The sequence below is a fragment of the Schistocerca nitens genome, chromosome 2 (assembly GCF_023898315.1).
Source record: "Schistocerca nitens isolate TAMUIC-IGC-003100 chromosome 2, iqSchNite1.1, whole genome shotgun sequence".
NCBI classification, from domain to species: domain Eukaryota; kingdom Metazoa; phylum Arthropoda; class Insecta; order Orthoptera; family Acrididae; genus Schistocerca; species Schistocerca nitens.
The window spans coordinates 1051559992-1051578758 of NC_064615.1; the positions used below are offsets into that span (position 1 = coordinate 1051559992).

Sequence of the window (18767 nt, forward strand, 5' to 3'; positions counted from 1 at the left end):
GTCACACGGCGCTGCAATCGCTGTGGAGGCACGGGAGCCCGGTTCTCTGCTGTTTTCCGTGACGATGCCTCAGACGGACGTCCCGTCGTGGCGGCAGTGCTGTGATACACCACGACATTCAGCGAACATTATAGATGAACTTCGACATAGATCAGGCATAGAAGGATTCAAAATAAAACCTCACTTCCAGAGCAACATATGAATTTTCTGGCGGTGACTTAACTGCTTATAAGATTGTATCAAATCACAATCTGAATTTCTCATCGACTCGTTATCACTGATACGCTAGCACACCGATAATTTTTACCGTCGGCTGGCATTAATTGCTGAGACGGCCACGGTTCTCCGAGTCTGATTGTTTTGTTTTAGCAGTGAGGGAGGCAGAACCTATCAGCTCTTGCAATATGATGCGATTGTGTGTTTTCGTGCTTCTCGCCTCCGTAGCCTGTGTGCTAGGTGGGTGGCAACAGGTAATTTCTTATCGCAATACAAGTACTGAGGCTACATGGGCCGTGTCGTAATGTGTTGTTACACTGCAGGAGCCTCGCTGCCGGTTCGCCGTGTTGCACACACTGGTCCCGCCAGGAGGCTGGGCGTCACTACAGGGCGAATCTACGGCGGCCACGACGCAGCGAGGGGTGAGTACACCCTTCTGATGCACTCAAAAGTTTCTTTATAATCCAAACTGTACATCATCTGGTGAAACTAGCTCTTCAGGTAACTGACACTGCCCAGTTGTTCCCAGAAGCAGTCTGTCCCTGTGCATAGGGTTGCGCCCTTCCTGGTAGAGTAAAACTGTGTACCGCATAAGACTCCAACACGGAACCTTACCTATCGTGGGAAAGCTCTCCTCTTCATAGTTTGAAAATTAGGGGACAGTTACCGGCGCAAGTGAGGTCGCGTCGTGGCTGTGCCTGGATAACTCAATAAGTAAGGCAAGCTTCTGGGTCAGAATCCTGGTATGGCACAATGCCAGGAAGCTATGAAACAACACAGATCCCGCTGCAGGCTTAAGATTAATATTGGAAATAATAACTGACGCAGCCCAAATTTCTCGCAGGGTGCTCTGCAATGTTCTCGCTCATAAGTGACGTCTCGCCACCAGTGCTTCATGTCCGGCATCATAAGGCCACAATAGAGACAGATAGCATCAGGCGTACCCCAGTGTTCGGTATTAGATCGTATACTCTTTTCATTGTACGTCAATGACTTGTCACGAATCGTCTCCTATTGCAGATACCACATTTACCCTGACGACCCCAGTTGTGTCTTAGTGCTAATGCTATAAACCTAAAGACAGCTACAGAGAATCTCAACATTGACTTGTGTCTACTATCGAAATAGGCACAGTGTAACATGTTAAAGTTCAGCTCATCATTCTAGGCTCATTAGCCCGATGTATCGGGTATCCCTGTCGCCTTTAACCATAAATGGGGCTCACATCAATTTCTATCCTTCAGCAAGGAGTATAAGAGAGCAGACGAAAATCTAAGTTGGAATGAGCACGTAATGATAATTAATAAGAAGGCAAAGGCATCTCTCAGTGTCCGACAAAAATATAAAAAGCTCTCCTCTCTTGAGGTCAAAAACAAACTTGTACAGACACTTACACTTCCAGTTATTGATTACAGCGACATCAACCTGGAAGGCCTTTCTGAAGAAAGCTCACGGCTCCTAGAACTGGTTATGAGTACCTGTGTTCGTTATATCTGTATTCTTCGACTCTTTGGTCACATTTCACCATCACATGCTCAGCTGCGTGCAGACAAGTGCAGAGATTTTCAAACCCTCTGTCTTCTCTACTGTCTTATCAGTCATCACTGTCCCTCATATCTCTTCTCGACCTTAACGCTCTTTTCTGAACACAACACTGCAGAAACATCCGTTCCAATCAGAAAAAAATCCTTTCTGTCCCACTCCACCGTTCAGGCACCTTCTCGAAGTCGTTCTCAGTAGCAGAAACACGACTCTGGGACAACATCCCGCATTACATTAGAGAACTAAACAGAATCTCCACCTTCAGAACACAGGTAGTGGCATTTCTACTAAATCAACAACAAGATCGCCATTGTCCCTGCAAGCACACGTTACCCTTGTACATCCCTCTATCCAACCTGATCACCCTCATTTCTGGTATTCTTGGCCGATGTAGTGCCTTAAATTTTCTTTTCACAGAACTCGCTATATCGGAAAACACCTATTTGGTAGATACATAAACATTTCTTATATATGGCACTATCATTAATGTTATTAGAGTCACAGTTATTGCTCTTATTATTATTATTATTATTATTATCATCGATATCACTATTAGTGGCTGCAGCTCCGGTAGTCCTAGCAATTGCAGTATTAACTTTGTTAGTTGATAGACAGTATAATTTACTCACACTACCAATAAAATCACTGTAACACTAGTTGTTATGTCAAAACTGTTATTTCTTAGGGAACTATGATGTAATAGACAACCTACCGTATGTGTGATCGAGTGGGGTGTCGCAGTGGTTAATACACTGGCCGCGCTTTCCAGAGTACGACGGTTCAAACCCGCGTTCAGCGATTCTGATGTAGTTTTTCCGTTATATCTCCAATTCGCTTCAGGATCCTTTGAAATTACACGGCCGATTTCCTTCCCCATCCTTCCCCAATCTGAGCTTGTGCTCCCTCTCTAATGACCTTGCCCTCGACGGGACGTCAAACACTTAGCTCCGCCTCCTCCACTGTACGTTTAAAACCCTGGGTCGATGTACGAGAGGACGTTTTGGCCCTTATCACAAGAGGTTTAAATGAGTAAATAAATGCATTATGTTTTGCCTAATACATTTCTCAACAATAGCCTTTCTTCCAGAAGTACTATTCCTAGAAGTTACGCAGCTAAGCTTCCTTTCAGCAAGAGCGAAAGGGGTACTAATGGAGCTTAGTTGTGAGGAGGAAGGGCTGGCCGACCCGGGAGGGGGGGGGGGGGGGGAATGGGGGAGGTTTAAGGACACAGCCTGCGGAAGGGAAGCTACTCTGTGCAAAATAGCAATTCGTTTACCGAGCCAAGTTGTATGTTTATGTTTAGTTAATAGTGAGGTGCATTTGCTTTTTTTCGGAAACTTGTAGTCCTTTTTTCGCATACATCTACATGCATAGCACGCATACGTTCATTGACGCACTTATACTCCGATACAGAGCAGCGTGTTCCCACAAAGTTGCCGATCAAAATGGTTTTAAGAAATTTCCAGACCTAAGTGCTGTCCTAGAAAAAAAGTATAATAAGAAAAAAAAGACAATAACTTATGTTCTCCCCAGTGAGAATTTAGTGACTTCTTATAATGTAAGTCATTTATTACTTGCTTTATTCATTCGTAAATCTTATTCCATTACGTTAGGCTAGCAAATATATATAAAATGTATATCATCACTTCATATATCTAAGAAATCCCTTATCAGTTTTGTAACATTCAGCTTAACTTAGTTACTATTTTGTCTATGCTTGCCAGTTACTACCTCACTCGGTAGGTGACCAGTAAAGTTAATTGCTAACATAGCATTTTATATAGTTAATGCAAGAAGAAGAAGAAAATGTACCTATCAATCAACACAGTATATTGTATACTGTATATACATACAAATTTATGTATTCGTTAGAACACTAAGTGCACCAACTCGCCCTACACAGAGATCTATCCGTTTTCATGTCCTGATTGAGATCTTGCAGAATATCGTAGCTGCCATGCTTCCAATGCTTTCCTCAACGTTTTTGTGCAATTCAGCAGTGGTCATGTACCGACGGTGAGCTGTAAGAGACTTGCGTACTCGCCTTTATGAGTTGTCTTGCGTGTTAAGTCTGGAGTTCGTGGTGGCCATTTCAATGGATTTGGAGTTGTAACCGAAGCACCCGCAGTCCAACGGCCTCCAAACTGTTCATCAAGAAACTCGCGTACCTGAACACGAGACTACGTTGGAACTCCGTCCTGCTGCAATTACAAATGATCCATGATTCCCTTGCCTTTTAACTGAGATATTAACCACGTTTTCAACGTGTCGAAAGTAGAATACACATTATTGCACTTTTCGAAAAATATCGGTGGACGTGACGACATTCTGGCCTATATCATAACATGAGGCACATTCTTCTCCCTTGCACATGGTGAAAATTTTCCTTAGACCATAAAATAACTTCACTTTTGTGGAACTGCGATACGTCGCATATTCATCAGAAAATACACTCTTGAGCGGGAGATGCCGTTTGCAAATCGTGGTAGCAAAGCAGACCAGGCTGCGTCTCGCTAGCCCATGCCGCTGTCAGGTAATACATTCACGAACATCTTTCTCATTACTTCAATTTTCTAATCTTTCTTAATGAGGTCATGCGTTGTTGACCCCACTAAGTGAAATTCAGCTGCTCTTTTGCAAATAGGTGCCAATGAAAATAGGTGCCAATCAGATACTTAACTCTCCAATTGTACCAAGTCAAGAGGGATACGGAGACTTCTCAAGCACGCTTAAAGCCGTGTGTGTGAGTAGAAAAGCAATAAGTAGAAAAGCAATAAAAAAATCCCACAAACAGTGATAATTAAACCCTGAAACATTTAAGCTATGCAAAATGTATGAGATTCATCCCCTATAAAATCACATACGTACCCTCGTAATAACTCATAACTAATAAACGTCTAATCAAAATATTCAACAGTTAATACTGGATTGCGAAAGTGGTGAACCAAATTAAACAGTGTTAACATTGTGTTCATAGTCTTTAGCTGTGCCCTAAACCTGAAGTCTCATTTTGTAAACCTACACTACTGGCCATTAAAATTGCTACACCAAGAAGAAATGCAGACGATAAACGGGTATTCATTTGACAAATATATTATACTAGAACTGACATGTGATTACATTTTCACTCAATTTGGGTGCATACATCCTGAGAAATCAGTACCCAGAACAACCACCTCAGGCCGTAATAACGACCTTGATACGCCTGGGCATTGAGTCAAACAGAGCTTGGATGGCGTGTGCAGGTACAGCTGCCCATACAGCTTCAACACGATACCACAGTTCATCAAGAGTAGTGACTGCCGTATTGTGAAGAGCCAGTTGCTCGGCCTTCATTGACCAGACGTTTTCAGTTGGTGGGAGATCTGGAGAATGTGCTGGCCAGGGCAGCAGTCGAACATTTTCTGTATCCAGAAAGGCCCGTACCGGAGCTGCAACATGGGGTCGTGCATTATCCTGCTGAAATGTATGGTTTCACAGGGATCGAATGAAGGTTAGAGCCACGGGTCGTAAAACATCTGACATGTAACGTCCACTGTTCAAAGTGCCGTCAGTGCGAACAAGAGGTGACCGAGACGTGTAACCAATGGCACCCCATACCATCACGCCGGGTGATACGTCAGTATGGCGATGACGAATACACACTTCCAATGTGCGTTCACCGCGATGTCGCCAAACACGGATGCGACCATCATGATGACGTTAACAGAACTGGATTCATCCGAAAAAATGACGTTTTGCCATTCGTGCACGCAGGTTCGTCGTTGAGTACACCATCGCAGGCGCTCCTGTCTGTGATGCAGCATCAAGGGTAACCGCAGCCATGGTGTCCAAGCTGATAGTCCATGCTGCTGCAAACGTCGTCGAACTGTTCGTGCAGATAGTTGTTGTCTTGCAAACGTCCCGGTTGTTGTCTGTTGACTCAGGGATCGAGACGTGACTGCACGATCCGTTACAGCCATGCGGATAAGATACCTGTCATCTCGACTGCTAGTGATACGAGGCCGATGGGATCGAGCACGGCGTTCCGTATTACCCTCCCGAACCCACCGATTCCATATTCTGCTTACAGTCATTGGATCTCGACCAACGCGAGCAGCAATGTCGCGATACGATAAACCACAATCGCGATAGGCTACGATTCAACCTTTATCAAAGTCGGAAAGGTGATGGTGCGCATTTCTCCTCCTTACACGTGGCATCACAACAACGTTTCACCAGGCAACGCCGGTCAACTGCTGTTTGTGTATGAGAAACCGGTTGGCATCTTTCCTGATGTCAGCACGTTGTAGGTGTCGCCACCGGCGCCAACTTTGTGTAAATGCTCTGAAAAGATAATCATTTGCATATCACAGCACCTTCTTCCTGTCGGTTAAATTTCGAGTCTGTAGCACGTCATCGTATTGGTGTAGCAATTTTAATGGCCAGTAGTGTAGATATGATATGAAAGGAACATTACATCATCTGGATAAGTACCTGAATCCTGAGTATCAGTCTTAATTAACACCATTATAGTGATCAGGATTACACAGCTTCATGTCCTAAAAACAACAGTCAGCAATGCTGGGCACGTTTGTCTACCTTTATTAGCATCTGAAACGTAATAGCACGGGCAGTAAAGCTATTTATTACTAATATTTCTTAATGGCAGCTCAACTGGTGATTGCCAGTGAAAGAGTGGAGATAGTTGCCTTGTGACATGGCATAGATTCCACGAATCGACTGACAAAGAATGGGTAGCTATTTTGAAATACTACCTTAGCATACGGACAAACAAATTTACAAACTAGCGTATACATTCAGACCCACAAATAAACATTTTTACTCTCGCCAGACAAACGGAACATAGCGTTTGCATCTCGTAATGCTTTAACGAACACAAAATTGTTTTTTACTTTGGGTGATAGTAGAAACCTTCAGTTGCCAACACGACGAAGAGGAAAAAAAAGTTACTGGGCTATAATCAGCTCCCATATGCTTAATTTGTGCAACAGATCAGCATCCATTTTGCTATGCTAAAGAACACGGCCCAGTCCCTGCTCACGGATTAATTGCAAATAACACGTTAGCTATGCTAGTCTATCCTCGCCTCTCACAATTGAAATAGTGGCACCCAGCTCCTTGTACGCTGTAGTATGCGCTCAACGGCGTGGACCAGACAAAAAACGTCTTCCTCTTGGTGTCAGGACAGACTAGTATCACCGGTTTCTCTGGACGGACTACAGTAAGAGCAGAGAGTGGCGATTTGCCTTTAAACTGAGCAGCAGATGTCACTTTCCCCAAAATGTCGTACAGTATTTCGAGGTTGAGAGCCTAATGCACACATCAGTATCTCTTTATAAAGTAGGATGAGTGTAAAAGTCAATAACAATGAACTAAATTTACATTTTTGTGATATATTTTTCCGGCACTCACGAAATCTAGTTATTGCAAGTGCATTGATATCGTTAAGAGTGTGCTAAGTGGTATTTTCAGGTTCCGGACCCTATTTACACGTCAGTAACTCATTAAAAAGTATTTTGTTAATATAATTCAACAACAATTTAAGCATTATTATTTACTTTTTATTATTTCGGTTGGGCATAAAGTACCCTTGGTAAAGTGTATTATGGAAAATACCTTGGCATTGTTACGATCAATGTAAACTGATTACAGCAGACTTCCATAAAATAGAGCAAATACAGGTATCACGACCTGCTAAAAACAAATTATAATTGGAAGCAATGCCAAATGAACAGACAACTTTCAACCCATAAGTTAAACTACTCATTTTTAGTAGCACAGACGCATGTATCATTTTTTAAGGTTTGCGTTATTATGTCAATATACAAAAATTACTTCAGGACCAATTTCAGAATGCATAATAAATTGGAACCCGACTTTCTTTATAAGTGCAATAAACACATTCATAAGTAACCCGCAATGTGAATGCTGTCCTGCAACAGTGAATCATGGAAGCTACAAGTCTCATTGCCGTGCATACAAAAGCGAAAATGGGAACTAAAAGTTACAGAATAAAAGTAAGGGAACCCAACTATTATTTAAATATCAACAAACAACTTGATAAACATGAAAACCGTAAATTGTTAGTTTGCGCAAGGCAGTTGCAAGTTTCAAAATTCAGTACAGGAAATTATAGTGACGATGAAGGTATAAATCTACACCGAAATGACAAAAGTCATGAGGTACCTACTAATATCATGCCGGACCTCCTTTTGCCCCGCTTATTGCAGGAACTCTACGCGGCATTGATTCAGGAAGTGTCTGGAGGTCACCAGGAGAAACACTGAACCATGCTGCCTCTACAGCCGTCCAAATTTGCGGAAGTGCTGACGGTGTAGGATTTTGTGCACGAGGTGTCCTCTACATGACGTCCCATAAACGTTCGAGGAGATTCATATCGGGCAATACGGGTGGTCAAATCATTTGTTCGATATGTCCATTCACGAACAATTGTGGCCCAGAAACATGGCGTATTTTCATCCATAAAAATTTGTCGTTGTTTGGGAAGTCCTTGAATGGCGGAAAATGGTACGCAAGTTGCCCAACATAGCCATTTCCAGTCAGTGATCGTTTCTGTTAGACCAGAGGACGAAGCCCATTGCCTGTAAACACTGTCCACTCCATTGTGGAGCCAAGGCCAGCTTGCGCAGTGCCTTGTTGACTATTTGGGTCCATGGCTTCGTGGGATCTGCGTCACACTCCTACAATTGAGCTCTATTACCAAAGGAAGTCGGGGTTCATCTGAGCAAGCCAAGTTTTTCCAGTTGTCTAGGGTCCAACCGCTATGGTTACGACCCCAGCAGAGGGGCAGCAAGTGATATCATGGTGCTAACAAAGGTACTCGCGTCGGTCGTCTGCTGCCATAGCCCACTGACGCCAGATTTCGCCGTACGTCCCACATTGATTTCTAAAGTTACTTCACCCAGTGTTGCTTGTCTGTTAGCACTGACAACCCTGTCATTAAGTGAAGGCTGTCGGCCACTGCATTGTCCGAGCTGAGAGATAATGGCTGAAAATTGCATACTTTTGATACCGTGGATCTCGAGATACCGAATTCCCTAACGATTTCCGAAATGGAGTGCCCCATGCGTCTTGTTCCAACCACCATTCCGCGTTCAAAGTCTGTTAATAAAGAAAGTCGGAAACCTTTTTACGTGAGTCATCCGAGTACAAATGACAAGTCCACCAATGCACAGACCTTTTTTACCTTGTGGAGGCGATGCTACCTCCATCGGTATATGTGCTTATCGTTATCCCATGACTTTTATCACCTTGGAGTATTACGCCAGTGGGAGATGAGTGAAATCCCGAAACGCGTCTTGGAAATATATAAAGTGGTAGGTTGCTATATTTCTTCAAGGAAATTATGGACATAATTACCCAGAGTGTCACAAATAAATAAACTGGGGACGAAAATTTTAGATGATGACTTATAAGGAACGAACTAAGGGATGATGTTAATTAAAACAGGAAAAAAGTATAAAAGAAATACATCAGTTATACATTTCTTAAATTTTTCATTAGACTTTTACTCTCCTAATTTAGTTAATTTACACGATTCAGTAAATTCCCTCTGTCTGTACTACAACAGTAGCTTAGGACATCTGTCAACATCGGCCCTACTGCAGTCGTCTTTCTACATTAATTATTCACCAATTTTGCAGGTGAATTTCCGTATCTGGTATCGCTGAAGATAGGGGGACTGTTCATCAAGAGGCACAACTGTGGAGGCTCCATCATCACCAGCACATCCGTGCTCACAGCAGCCCACTGTGTCAGCAATCTCGGCAGTTACGTTGTGAGTACACGCTAAACTTCCCGTTCAAATAACAACTGTAGATCTGCTGGCATATCACACTGTGAGATAGGGAAAAGACTTACTATACGAGCAAGCTAGCAGACTGCGCGAGACCTCTGTTAGTTATGCCAATGTTGTATCAAATTTAAAGGGTAGCACTGCACAGAAATAATAGCAAAACCTACATTAAACTGGTAACTTACGCAAGAGGGCTGAACAGATGAAATGGTTGAGGATAAAAATGAGTGCTAAAAAGAAAGTAAGTAGCTCATAAGTAGGAACTGATATGGCTTATGTCTTGACGCTCCAAATGATCGAGAAAATTATATTTGTATCAACTACATGGGAACAGTAGAAGCCATTCCAAAAACTGCTTAAAGTTCATTAAATATTAGTTCCTATTTCAACAATAAAGTTCTGGACAGCATCTAACAGGAGAAGTGTTCAAACACTGCCACACCACTGTGGATCTCATAAATAAGCAAATTTCATTAAGCACTCGGAAGTCAAATGGAGCTGAAAAGGTAAATGTCTCCAAACAGCATAAGCATCATTGATTAGATTGATGGAGACTTCCTCTGACATTCTGTGTGAGCATTAAACGTAAAACACATTATCATCAGGACGATTATATAAAAATACGAGCATGACGAAACGTAAAGTTTTTAGAATGCCATGCTTTCAGAACTAAGTTTTCTTTACAGATGCAGGCAAAACACGGAGAATTTAATTGTTCAGCAAATCTGACACTTGTAATCATGCTGTTTGCATTGTCAATAATATATTATACATTGATACCCGCAGAGGTAAGAAGTCGTGAACACTCATGTCACAAGCATGTAACACTCGGAACTCGGGGAATCTGTCTTCAGAAAAAATTAATTATGTGTTTTATGTGATCGCACAAGTAGTGGAGCTGTGCAAGTTCAGGCCAAATGTGGGCATTGTTCCCCTTTTGTACACAAACTTGCCACATGGCCTGGTTCCCCTTATGTAAGCAAACCACGTAATTTACGAACCTAATGTAAACAAACTGCTCTTACTTTCATTTATAGATGTTTTACGTAATTGGCAACTACTTTTTGGCTAAATCTCATATCTGTCATTTTTATTACAATAATTTACTACTAAGAATTGACTGCCACTATCCCAAGTTAAGTTTATGTAAATCTAATCTTAGTTACCATAATTTAAGATCCAAAAGTGGACTCCCCTCTCCCACTCATGTAGTGCATTGACCCTCACCTCGCACCCACCGCCACCACTCTTCAGGGTGTCCAGCCTCACCTGACAGGCTTAGAATTTGTGCTCTGTATATTGGCCGATTGGCACTATGTAGTGTCAGCAGTAGAAATCAACCATTGAGCCCAGGGACAATATGAGGGTTGCCAAATTCTAATGTAAGTATTAATCCTCCCGTCTCTCTCTGTTATTATTATTATTATATTACATTTTTTTTATTTAGTATCTTTCCCCACAATGCAGTGGCCCCTGATGATCATGTAGCTATCCTACAAGGTTCATGTGAGCCAGTCGAGCTCCAACAGCATGTGCCTGACTTATGAGACTTCAGAACTCAACAGCCTGATTTATTTTTGTCCAACTTTAAATCTTCACCACAGCACAGCAGTGTAGCAGCGATAAATCACATTAGGACATAATGAACTCAGTATCCTGGATTACGATAGTTCCTGCTATCAACAATGTCAGCACCAAATACTGTGCAGATATGATGACATACTCGACCTATTGAACTGATACTGTCCTCAGTCGCGTGCTGAAGAGTGCCTGGAGGAGGTGACCACTTTGACACCTTTCTGAAGAGTGCAGTGGCAGTTAGGGAGAAGGGGAGGAGTGAGTGTTGGTGACAGGCGAGAAGGCCCAGTGCAATCACTGTTGCCAGTAAATAATGCCTTTATTTAATTCCAATTCATGATACATCAGAGCTCAGTGAGGTACGCACACCTCCCTGCCCCTGACATATGGGTAGCAGCTTCCACCTTGCATAGGCTCCCTGTGATGATGACATAAACTTGTGGCAGGATGGCAGTCTCTGGGGGACATGGCTGTGATGTCAGTGGCATCCCACTAGTAATTCGGTGCTGGTGACATCGGGCATAGATGGCAAGTTGGTCAAATCCCATGAGGAGCTCAGTGATGGCAGCAGATACAGCCCAGTCGCAAACCCATGGCTGTTGATGGCAATGCCCAGTCATCCCACTGCCTAGCATGGCTATTGTGCTGGTGCTGCATGACTCTGGTGATGAGAGAAATACAAGAATACCTTCTGCCTCAAAATCCAGACGTATTTGAATCGCTCCGAAGTGCATTTGTTTCTATAAAACCTGGCCCCTAGTCATATCGCCCATAACAAGAGACTTGCCCTGGTGTGGTGACACTGATCTGCCTGCTGTGATATTGCCGCAGATTTTCTCTAAGTACGGTGAGCCTCACCATGCAATCCCCTTATGTATATGTTATTCTGACCTGTGTGCAACACACTTGTGCTGACAATGCAATGCTCCATGACCGCTTTCTCAAGACTTCTTATTACTTTTACAAAAAGACTTATTACTTTTGCTAAAAGACTGGGTAGTGACACTACACTGGACTCCTCCAAAGAGAAGACCTGACCCCTTGGGTCCTATTTGAACCAGGTTCCCTGTTTAGTTCCCCCCATAATCCATAAATAAAGACAATCACAACTACACCAATTATTCCTACTACTAAATGATTACCACTTTAATCTTTAACCTAACAATCAATCTTCCATCCCTCACTCAGGGATTCCAGTCCATGGCAACATGAATCGTTCCTGGATCAGGTCTCTGAACAGCTCATCCCCTCAGATATGTCAAGGCTAAACAAAGCAAAGTCAGTCACCCTGGTGCAAGGAATTGCAACATTCAAGGTCACGGTTACTTAGCATCTACCATCCAATATCGTCTTACAAGATACAACATCCCCTCTTTTGCATCTTTCATTTGCCTCAATGACTGGTCCAGGCTGGGTACCCAGATGTCATTAAAAAAAGGTAAGGTTCTGTTTGGATATCCCAAATCGTCTATCTTGACAGTACAGCGGTGGCTGTGACGTATGCAACAAAGTAATTCCGATCACATTGACTGGTAAATGATACACAGGTCACATGACATCACGTTTAGTCTGTTGATCAACATCCTAGTACCTTGCAACTCTAAACACCTTGCTTCCATAAGTTTTCCTTATTCATAGCAAATAACTCTCACTAACATGTTAAATATTGCTCAGGTGGTAACAGGAATGTACTTAACTGCCTGTGAAGCACCTGATGGATATCTTTATGCGATTTCTGTTTGCTCACATCACTTGCGTCTACTGTCCCAAATACAGTCTTCTGAATTCTGCCTCGTGTATCCCCTTTCTACCCTCCTGCGTTCATGCAGAACACGAAATGCTACCTCTAAACTGATTACCTCCCACATCTGCTCTTTAAATGGTGTAAATGCCCCCAATAACTTTCTGTGTTCCTTGGTGTCCTCACTAAAAATATCGTTACCATCTGGTAACACCTGTATCCTTGAAAGCATGTCCTCTAGCCTCCTTGCAATTTAAAATGCAACTCCTCCATCCAGCTGATGATATTGAAGTACCTCCACTCTGGCTCCAGTGAAGTGATACGGCACTGCCACAACTATAAATCAACTCCTCTGGCCCTTTCTCCAAATGACAAGCTGAGAACAGGGACCATTATCACCACCCCTCCCTTCAGAACCCCATTGTAACTGACAGCACATCTCAATATACACTCCTGGAAATTGAAATAAGAACATCGTGAATTCATTGTCCCAGGAAGGGGAAACTTTATTGACACATTCCTGGGGTCAGATACATCACATGATCACACTAACAGAACCACAGGCACATAGACACAGGCAACAGAGCATGCACAATGTCGGCACTAGTACAGTGTATATCCACCTTTCGCAGCAATGCAGGCTGCTATTCTCCCATGGAGACGATCGTAGAGATGCTGGATGTAGTCCTGTGGAACGGCTTGCCATGCCATTTCCACCTGGCGCCTCAGTTGGACCAGCGTTCGTGCTGGACGTGCAGACCGCGTGAGACGACGCTTCATCCAGTCCCAATCATGCTCAATGGGGGACAGATCCGGAGATCTTGCTGGCCAGGGTAGTTGACTTACACCTTCTAGAGCACGTTGGGTGGCACGGGATACATGCGGACGTGCATTGTCCTGTTGGAACAGCAAGTTCCCTTGCCGGTCTAGGAATGGTAGAACGATGGGTTCGATGACGGTTTGGATGTACCGTGCACTATTCAGTGTCCCCTCGAGGATCACCAGTGGTGTACGGCCAGTGTAGGAGATCGCTCCCCACACCATGATGCCGGGTGTTGGTCCTGTGTGCCTCGGTCGTATGCAGTCCTGATTGTGGCGCTCACCTGCACGGCGCCAAACACGCATACGACCATCATTGGCACCAAGGCAGAAGCGACTCTCATCGCTGAAGACGACACGTCTCCATTCGTCCCTCCATTCACGCCTGTCGCGACACCACTGGAGGCGGGCTGCACGATGTTGGGGCGTGAGCGGAAGACGGCCTAACGGTGTGCGGGGCCGTAGCCCAGCTTCATGGAGACGGTTGCGAATGGTCCTCGCCGATACCCCAGGAGCAACAGTGTCCCTAATTTGCTGGGTAGTGGCGGTGCGGTCCCCTAAGGCACTGCGTAGGATCCTACGGTCTTGGCGTGCATCCGTGCGTCGCTGCGGTCCGGTCCCAGGTCGACGGGCACGTGCACCTTCCGCCGACCACTGGCGACAACATCGATGTACTGTGGAGACCTCACGCCCCACGTGTTGAGCAATTCGGCGGTACGTCCACCCGGCCTCCCGCATGCCCACTATACGCCCTCGCTCAAAGTCCATCAACTGCACATACGGTTCACGTCCACGCTGTCGCGGCATGCTACCAGTGTTAAAGACTGCGATGGAGCTCCGTATGCCACGGCAAACTGGCTGACACTGACGGCGGCGGTGCACAAATGCTGCGCAGCTAGCGCCATTCGACGGCCAACACCGCGGTTCCTGGTGTGTCCGCTGTGCCGTGCGTGTGATCATTGCTTGTACAGCCCTCTCGCAGTGTCCGGAGCAAGTATGGTGGGTCTGACACACCGGTGTCAATGTGTTCTTTTTTCCATTTCCAGGAGTGTACTACCGATGCATTCCACCCTAACAACAACACACAACCTCCTCTACAATATCACAACCGACCTATACTATACACAAGACAAAAATTATCTATACAATACATATAGATTATTTCCTTTCCCTCAGTGCATTTTCAGCATTAGGTATAAGGCCCCTATTCTCCTACTGTTGTTAATCTTTTTACTCTTGACAACAGTCACAACTCTTTAATCAGGTCCGACATGAAGTTTGTGCTCAGGTCCACTATTACTGAACCAGGCACCGCAGACTTCAGTATCTACCTGTTCACAAATGCTAGTGTGACTGTAAGTACCTGTTGGTCCGGAATTGGCACCATCTCTATGTAACGAGAAAAAAAATTCTGTTATTGTCAGCACAAAAATGGTTACCCGCTGGTGTTCGGCTGAATAGTCCTAACTCATCCACCGCAATGAAACTAAATTATTCTATCGCCTCTGCAACAGTATGTGCTTTTGATACTACACAAATTCTAATGTGTTGATCAACATCACTCTTCCTTCCCCTCCACTAGTATTTTTCCGCCGCCCTGATTCGTCGGCCGGCATCCTCCATGGCCCGACACTACATGATCATAGATTTCATGTAGTGCTTCTTCCATCAACACCGTTGGCATGACCAACCGTTGTCCTAAATTAGTCTTCCAACACAACAAACCGTCGTGCACGCTGAACTGATGCTTGCTGCTGTGTCGTTAGATTCCTTGTTGGTACTCTGTGCCGCCAGCCATTCCTCAACGTCCAGGTCCAGTGCTTGAATTACCGCTATCATTCTGCTTAATTCGTCAGCATTTCAATGTTTTTTTTCCCTGATTTGTGTATTGCTTCATACTCAGACTCACCGAGTTTTTATGTCCACCTTGTCAGTCTGCTGCATAGGTCATTCAGACCCGTGACCAGGAACGTCATCCAGTGACGCTACAGAGCGTCATATTTATAGGCTCGGCAACTGCCACTAGCCCACTCCCTTGGTAGGAAACGTGACTTTGTACGCTAACGGCTTGTAGGCGGAGCGTGTTAGTTATTCAGCGATCGTGACACCACCACGATCGCCAGAGTAGAAGATGGAGCTAGTTGCTATGTAGAAAGACCTTGCTTCCTACGAATACGATGTTCGGTTTCCTCTCTGGATGACAATTTCAGACAAAGATTTCAATCCACTGCTTATTTTTCTCCTGGAACCCTCCAAAATCTCAATTTTTTTTTCAGTACAGGAAAATATACTTGAGATGGAAACCAGTGTCTAAAACCATCACCTACCAAGGCGACGGAGCAGCAACTACCTCCATCTTCTCCACTGGCGATCGGGGCAATCAGACACAATCACTGAATAACAAACATCTTAGCGCGATGTTCCACTTACAATCTGTCAGCGTACCAAGCCATGTTTGCTGTCGAAGGAGTGGCGTAGCAACAGGCGCCAGTGCCTGTAACAACGCTCTGTAGATTTGTAGGAAGACGTTTCCGAACACGGGTTACTATCTTCGATTTGTTCCTCAAAACACCTTCTAAAACACATCGAAGAATATCGAACATCTCCGTGACACCGTGTATATACAGGGTGATTCAAAAGTAACTATACACACTTTGTGGTTGTGATTAATGCATCACAATGAAAGTAACACGTTAAATTGAGTTTTGTCTGAAATTGCTTGATTTCATAATTAAGTAGGGATTGCAGGTGGAACAGAAAATAAGCTCTTCTCAGAAAGCAACTATATATAGGGACCCGAAATTAAACACAACTACGCACTGTGAAACTTCCCCTTTGAATGTAAAGAACGACTGTGCTGGTAAAACTTCTATGTTACTTGATTTTCGAACTCCAGAGTAAAACTGAACGTACTGATACTGTTTTCTCTTTACTAATTCTGATCAGTTCTAAACTGACACACAATATTTTAACGCAACGTAATCTGACGTTTAATAATCCATATAAAAGAATAGCCCTGGCTAACAATAACCTATACCCTTCATTAATCACTTACCTCACAAAAATCTTCGTTACTCGAACTAACGCAATACAGCGAGCGCCAATACTGCCAGCTAAATAAAAGATTCTAACTACTGAAGGCAGTAACTACTGATGGCATATAGTTAGCAAACGAAAGATTTTGGTAGAGAACAAACAATGTACTTACCTTAATAATCTTCAAAGGTTATAATATGTACATAAATTCGTTACATCCAATTTAATAAATTTCATTTTTCTGACCGACACACGTCCAGATCGTCCGCTCACATTAACATCTCAGAACTCTGGCATCTCTCTCCCCACATCCACCACTGCTGGCCTGCTCACCTCCAACTGCCCAACGCTACGAGCTGTTCACATCCAACTGCCCAACGCTACACTGGCGAATAACTTCTAACAACGAATCCAACCAGACACAGACTGTACATAGCCCAGTCAGCGGTTTTAATAGAGTGTGCGTTACCAACATAAAAACCTAAACAGCCTACTTACAAGTGTACGTTTACCACAGGACATGTTCAAACTGATGTCTATGAAGACAAAAGCAGTGAAGTGCAGGACTTCTTACCTCTCTTGGCATGTTACAGGCTCTGTCCATCTCATTCCGCACAGCTGCACTGACATTTTCAATTTGGTGATGTAGTTATGCTACATTCTCAATGGCAACACCATACCCAAGCTCCTCTAATACGATATTGCAGTTTCTGTTTCATTCCGAATTACTACGGAAAGTTCCTCCGGACATGCGTGCATGTCCAAAGGAACGGGCAGTGCGGCGACAACATCAGTTAGCAAATACATTAAATGTATTCGCAGATGCGAGTATGGACAACCATCAGCTGTGTAATGAAATGACAATAGTGAAAATTTGTATTGTGCCGGACCGGCACTCGAACCCGGGTTTCCCGCTTATCGAAAGCGGCGGCCTTACTATTTCGCTATCTGTGCACGTTGAGAACCAAACTTTCGTATGTCGTCGTGTGTACAACCTGTACTCTTACATACGTTACGTATATACTTGCGCAGATGAAACATTCTGATTGAAAGTCGTGAGCCCGGTACCGGAGAGTAAATGCGATCTTGTAGCGCCTGTGTTATTCTTAATTGCGATGCAAAGTTCTTTTGGACATGCATGGATGTCCAAAGGAACTTTTTTTCGTGATTAAGGATAAGACAGGCTCTCTAATATTACACAGCTGTTAAAGTTTCTCCCTTGGACTGTGGAAAAGAGCATGAGATAAGTCCAAGTTATTCTTCCAGGCTGTGGCTGGAGAACTCGACTTGAGCACTGACGAAGGCACGGAGCAGGAGGCAAGGGTTTCGCAAATGATCCCCCACCCCGACTACCCAAGGTGAGTACATCTAGTGAGGTAGTTCCACAGCGTGCATGTAAATTTCACTAACTAAACAACTCCTGTGCGTTTAAGTTCTGCATTTGTTACAGTTTCCAGATGTTTAAAATATCAACATCATCACGTCTCCCAGTGGAAGTATTTAGGCTTAGCATGCCGCACCTTTTTATGGTGATTAGTCCGTATCGTTTAAATGTTTTTGGTTATCTCTATGTTTCTTCGTCCCATTTGTTTGTATTTGCTTAGTAGAAGGACCTATAAGAGTAGAAGACCAATAACGAAGCGTCCAGATTAAAAAGGATGTACCTGTGGTCTAGGGATAGCGTCTTTGATTAGTAACGAAAACGTCTTCGGCCCTGGGTTAGAACCCCATCACTGCTTAAATTGTCAATAAAAATTGTCAGCAATGGCGGGCAAAGATTTACGGCCTAAGAAGTTACCCTCAGCATGCCAACGGCCTTCTCAGAGAGGGCAGAGGAGTGGACAGAGAGTCAAGACACTCTCTTGCCCTAGGGGTGGGAAACTCCTCATATAAACGCGGAAGACTCAGCAGTGGCCGGCCGCTGGTGGCCGAGCGGTTCTGGCGCTACAGTCTGGAACCGCGCGACCGCTACGGTCGCAGGTTCGAATCCTGCCTCGGGCATGGATGTGTGTGTTG

General features: G+C 44.1%; 1 protein-coding gene across 1 annotated transcript in view; it reads left to right on the forward strand.

Moving 5' to 3' along the window:
• Window positions 1–326: 326 nt before the first annotated feature.
• The window catches only part of LOC126234781 (trypsin-1-like), a 48907-nt gene continuing 30466 nt past the window's right edge, over window positions 327–18767 (forward strand). The window contains exons 1-4 of the mRNA XM_049943530.1: window positions 327–456; window positions 540–638; window positions 9426–9559; window positions 18018–18109. Coding sequence (XP_049799487.1) covers window positions 405–456; window positions 540–638; window positions 9426–9559; window positions 18018–18109 — 377 coding nt within the window. The 5' untranslated portion in view covers window positions 327–404. The remainder of the gene's footprint in view (window positions 457–539; window positions 639–9425; window positions 9560–18017; window positions 18110–18767) is intronic.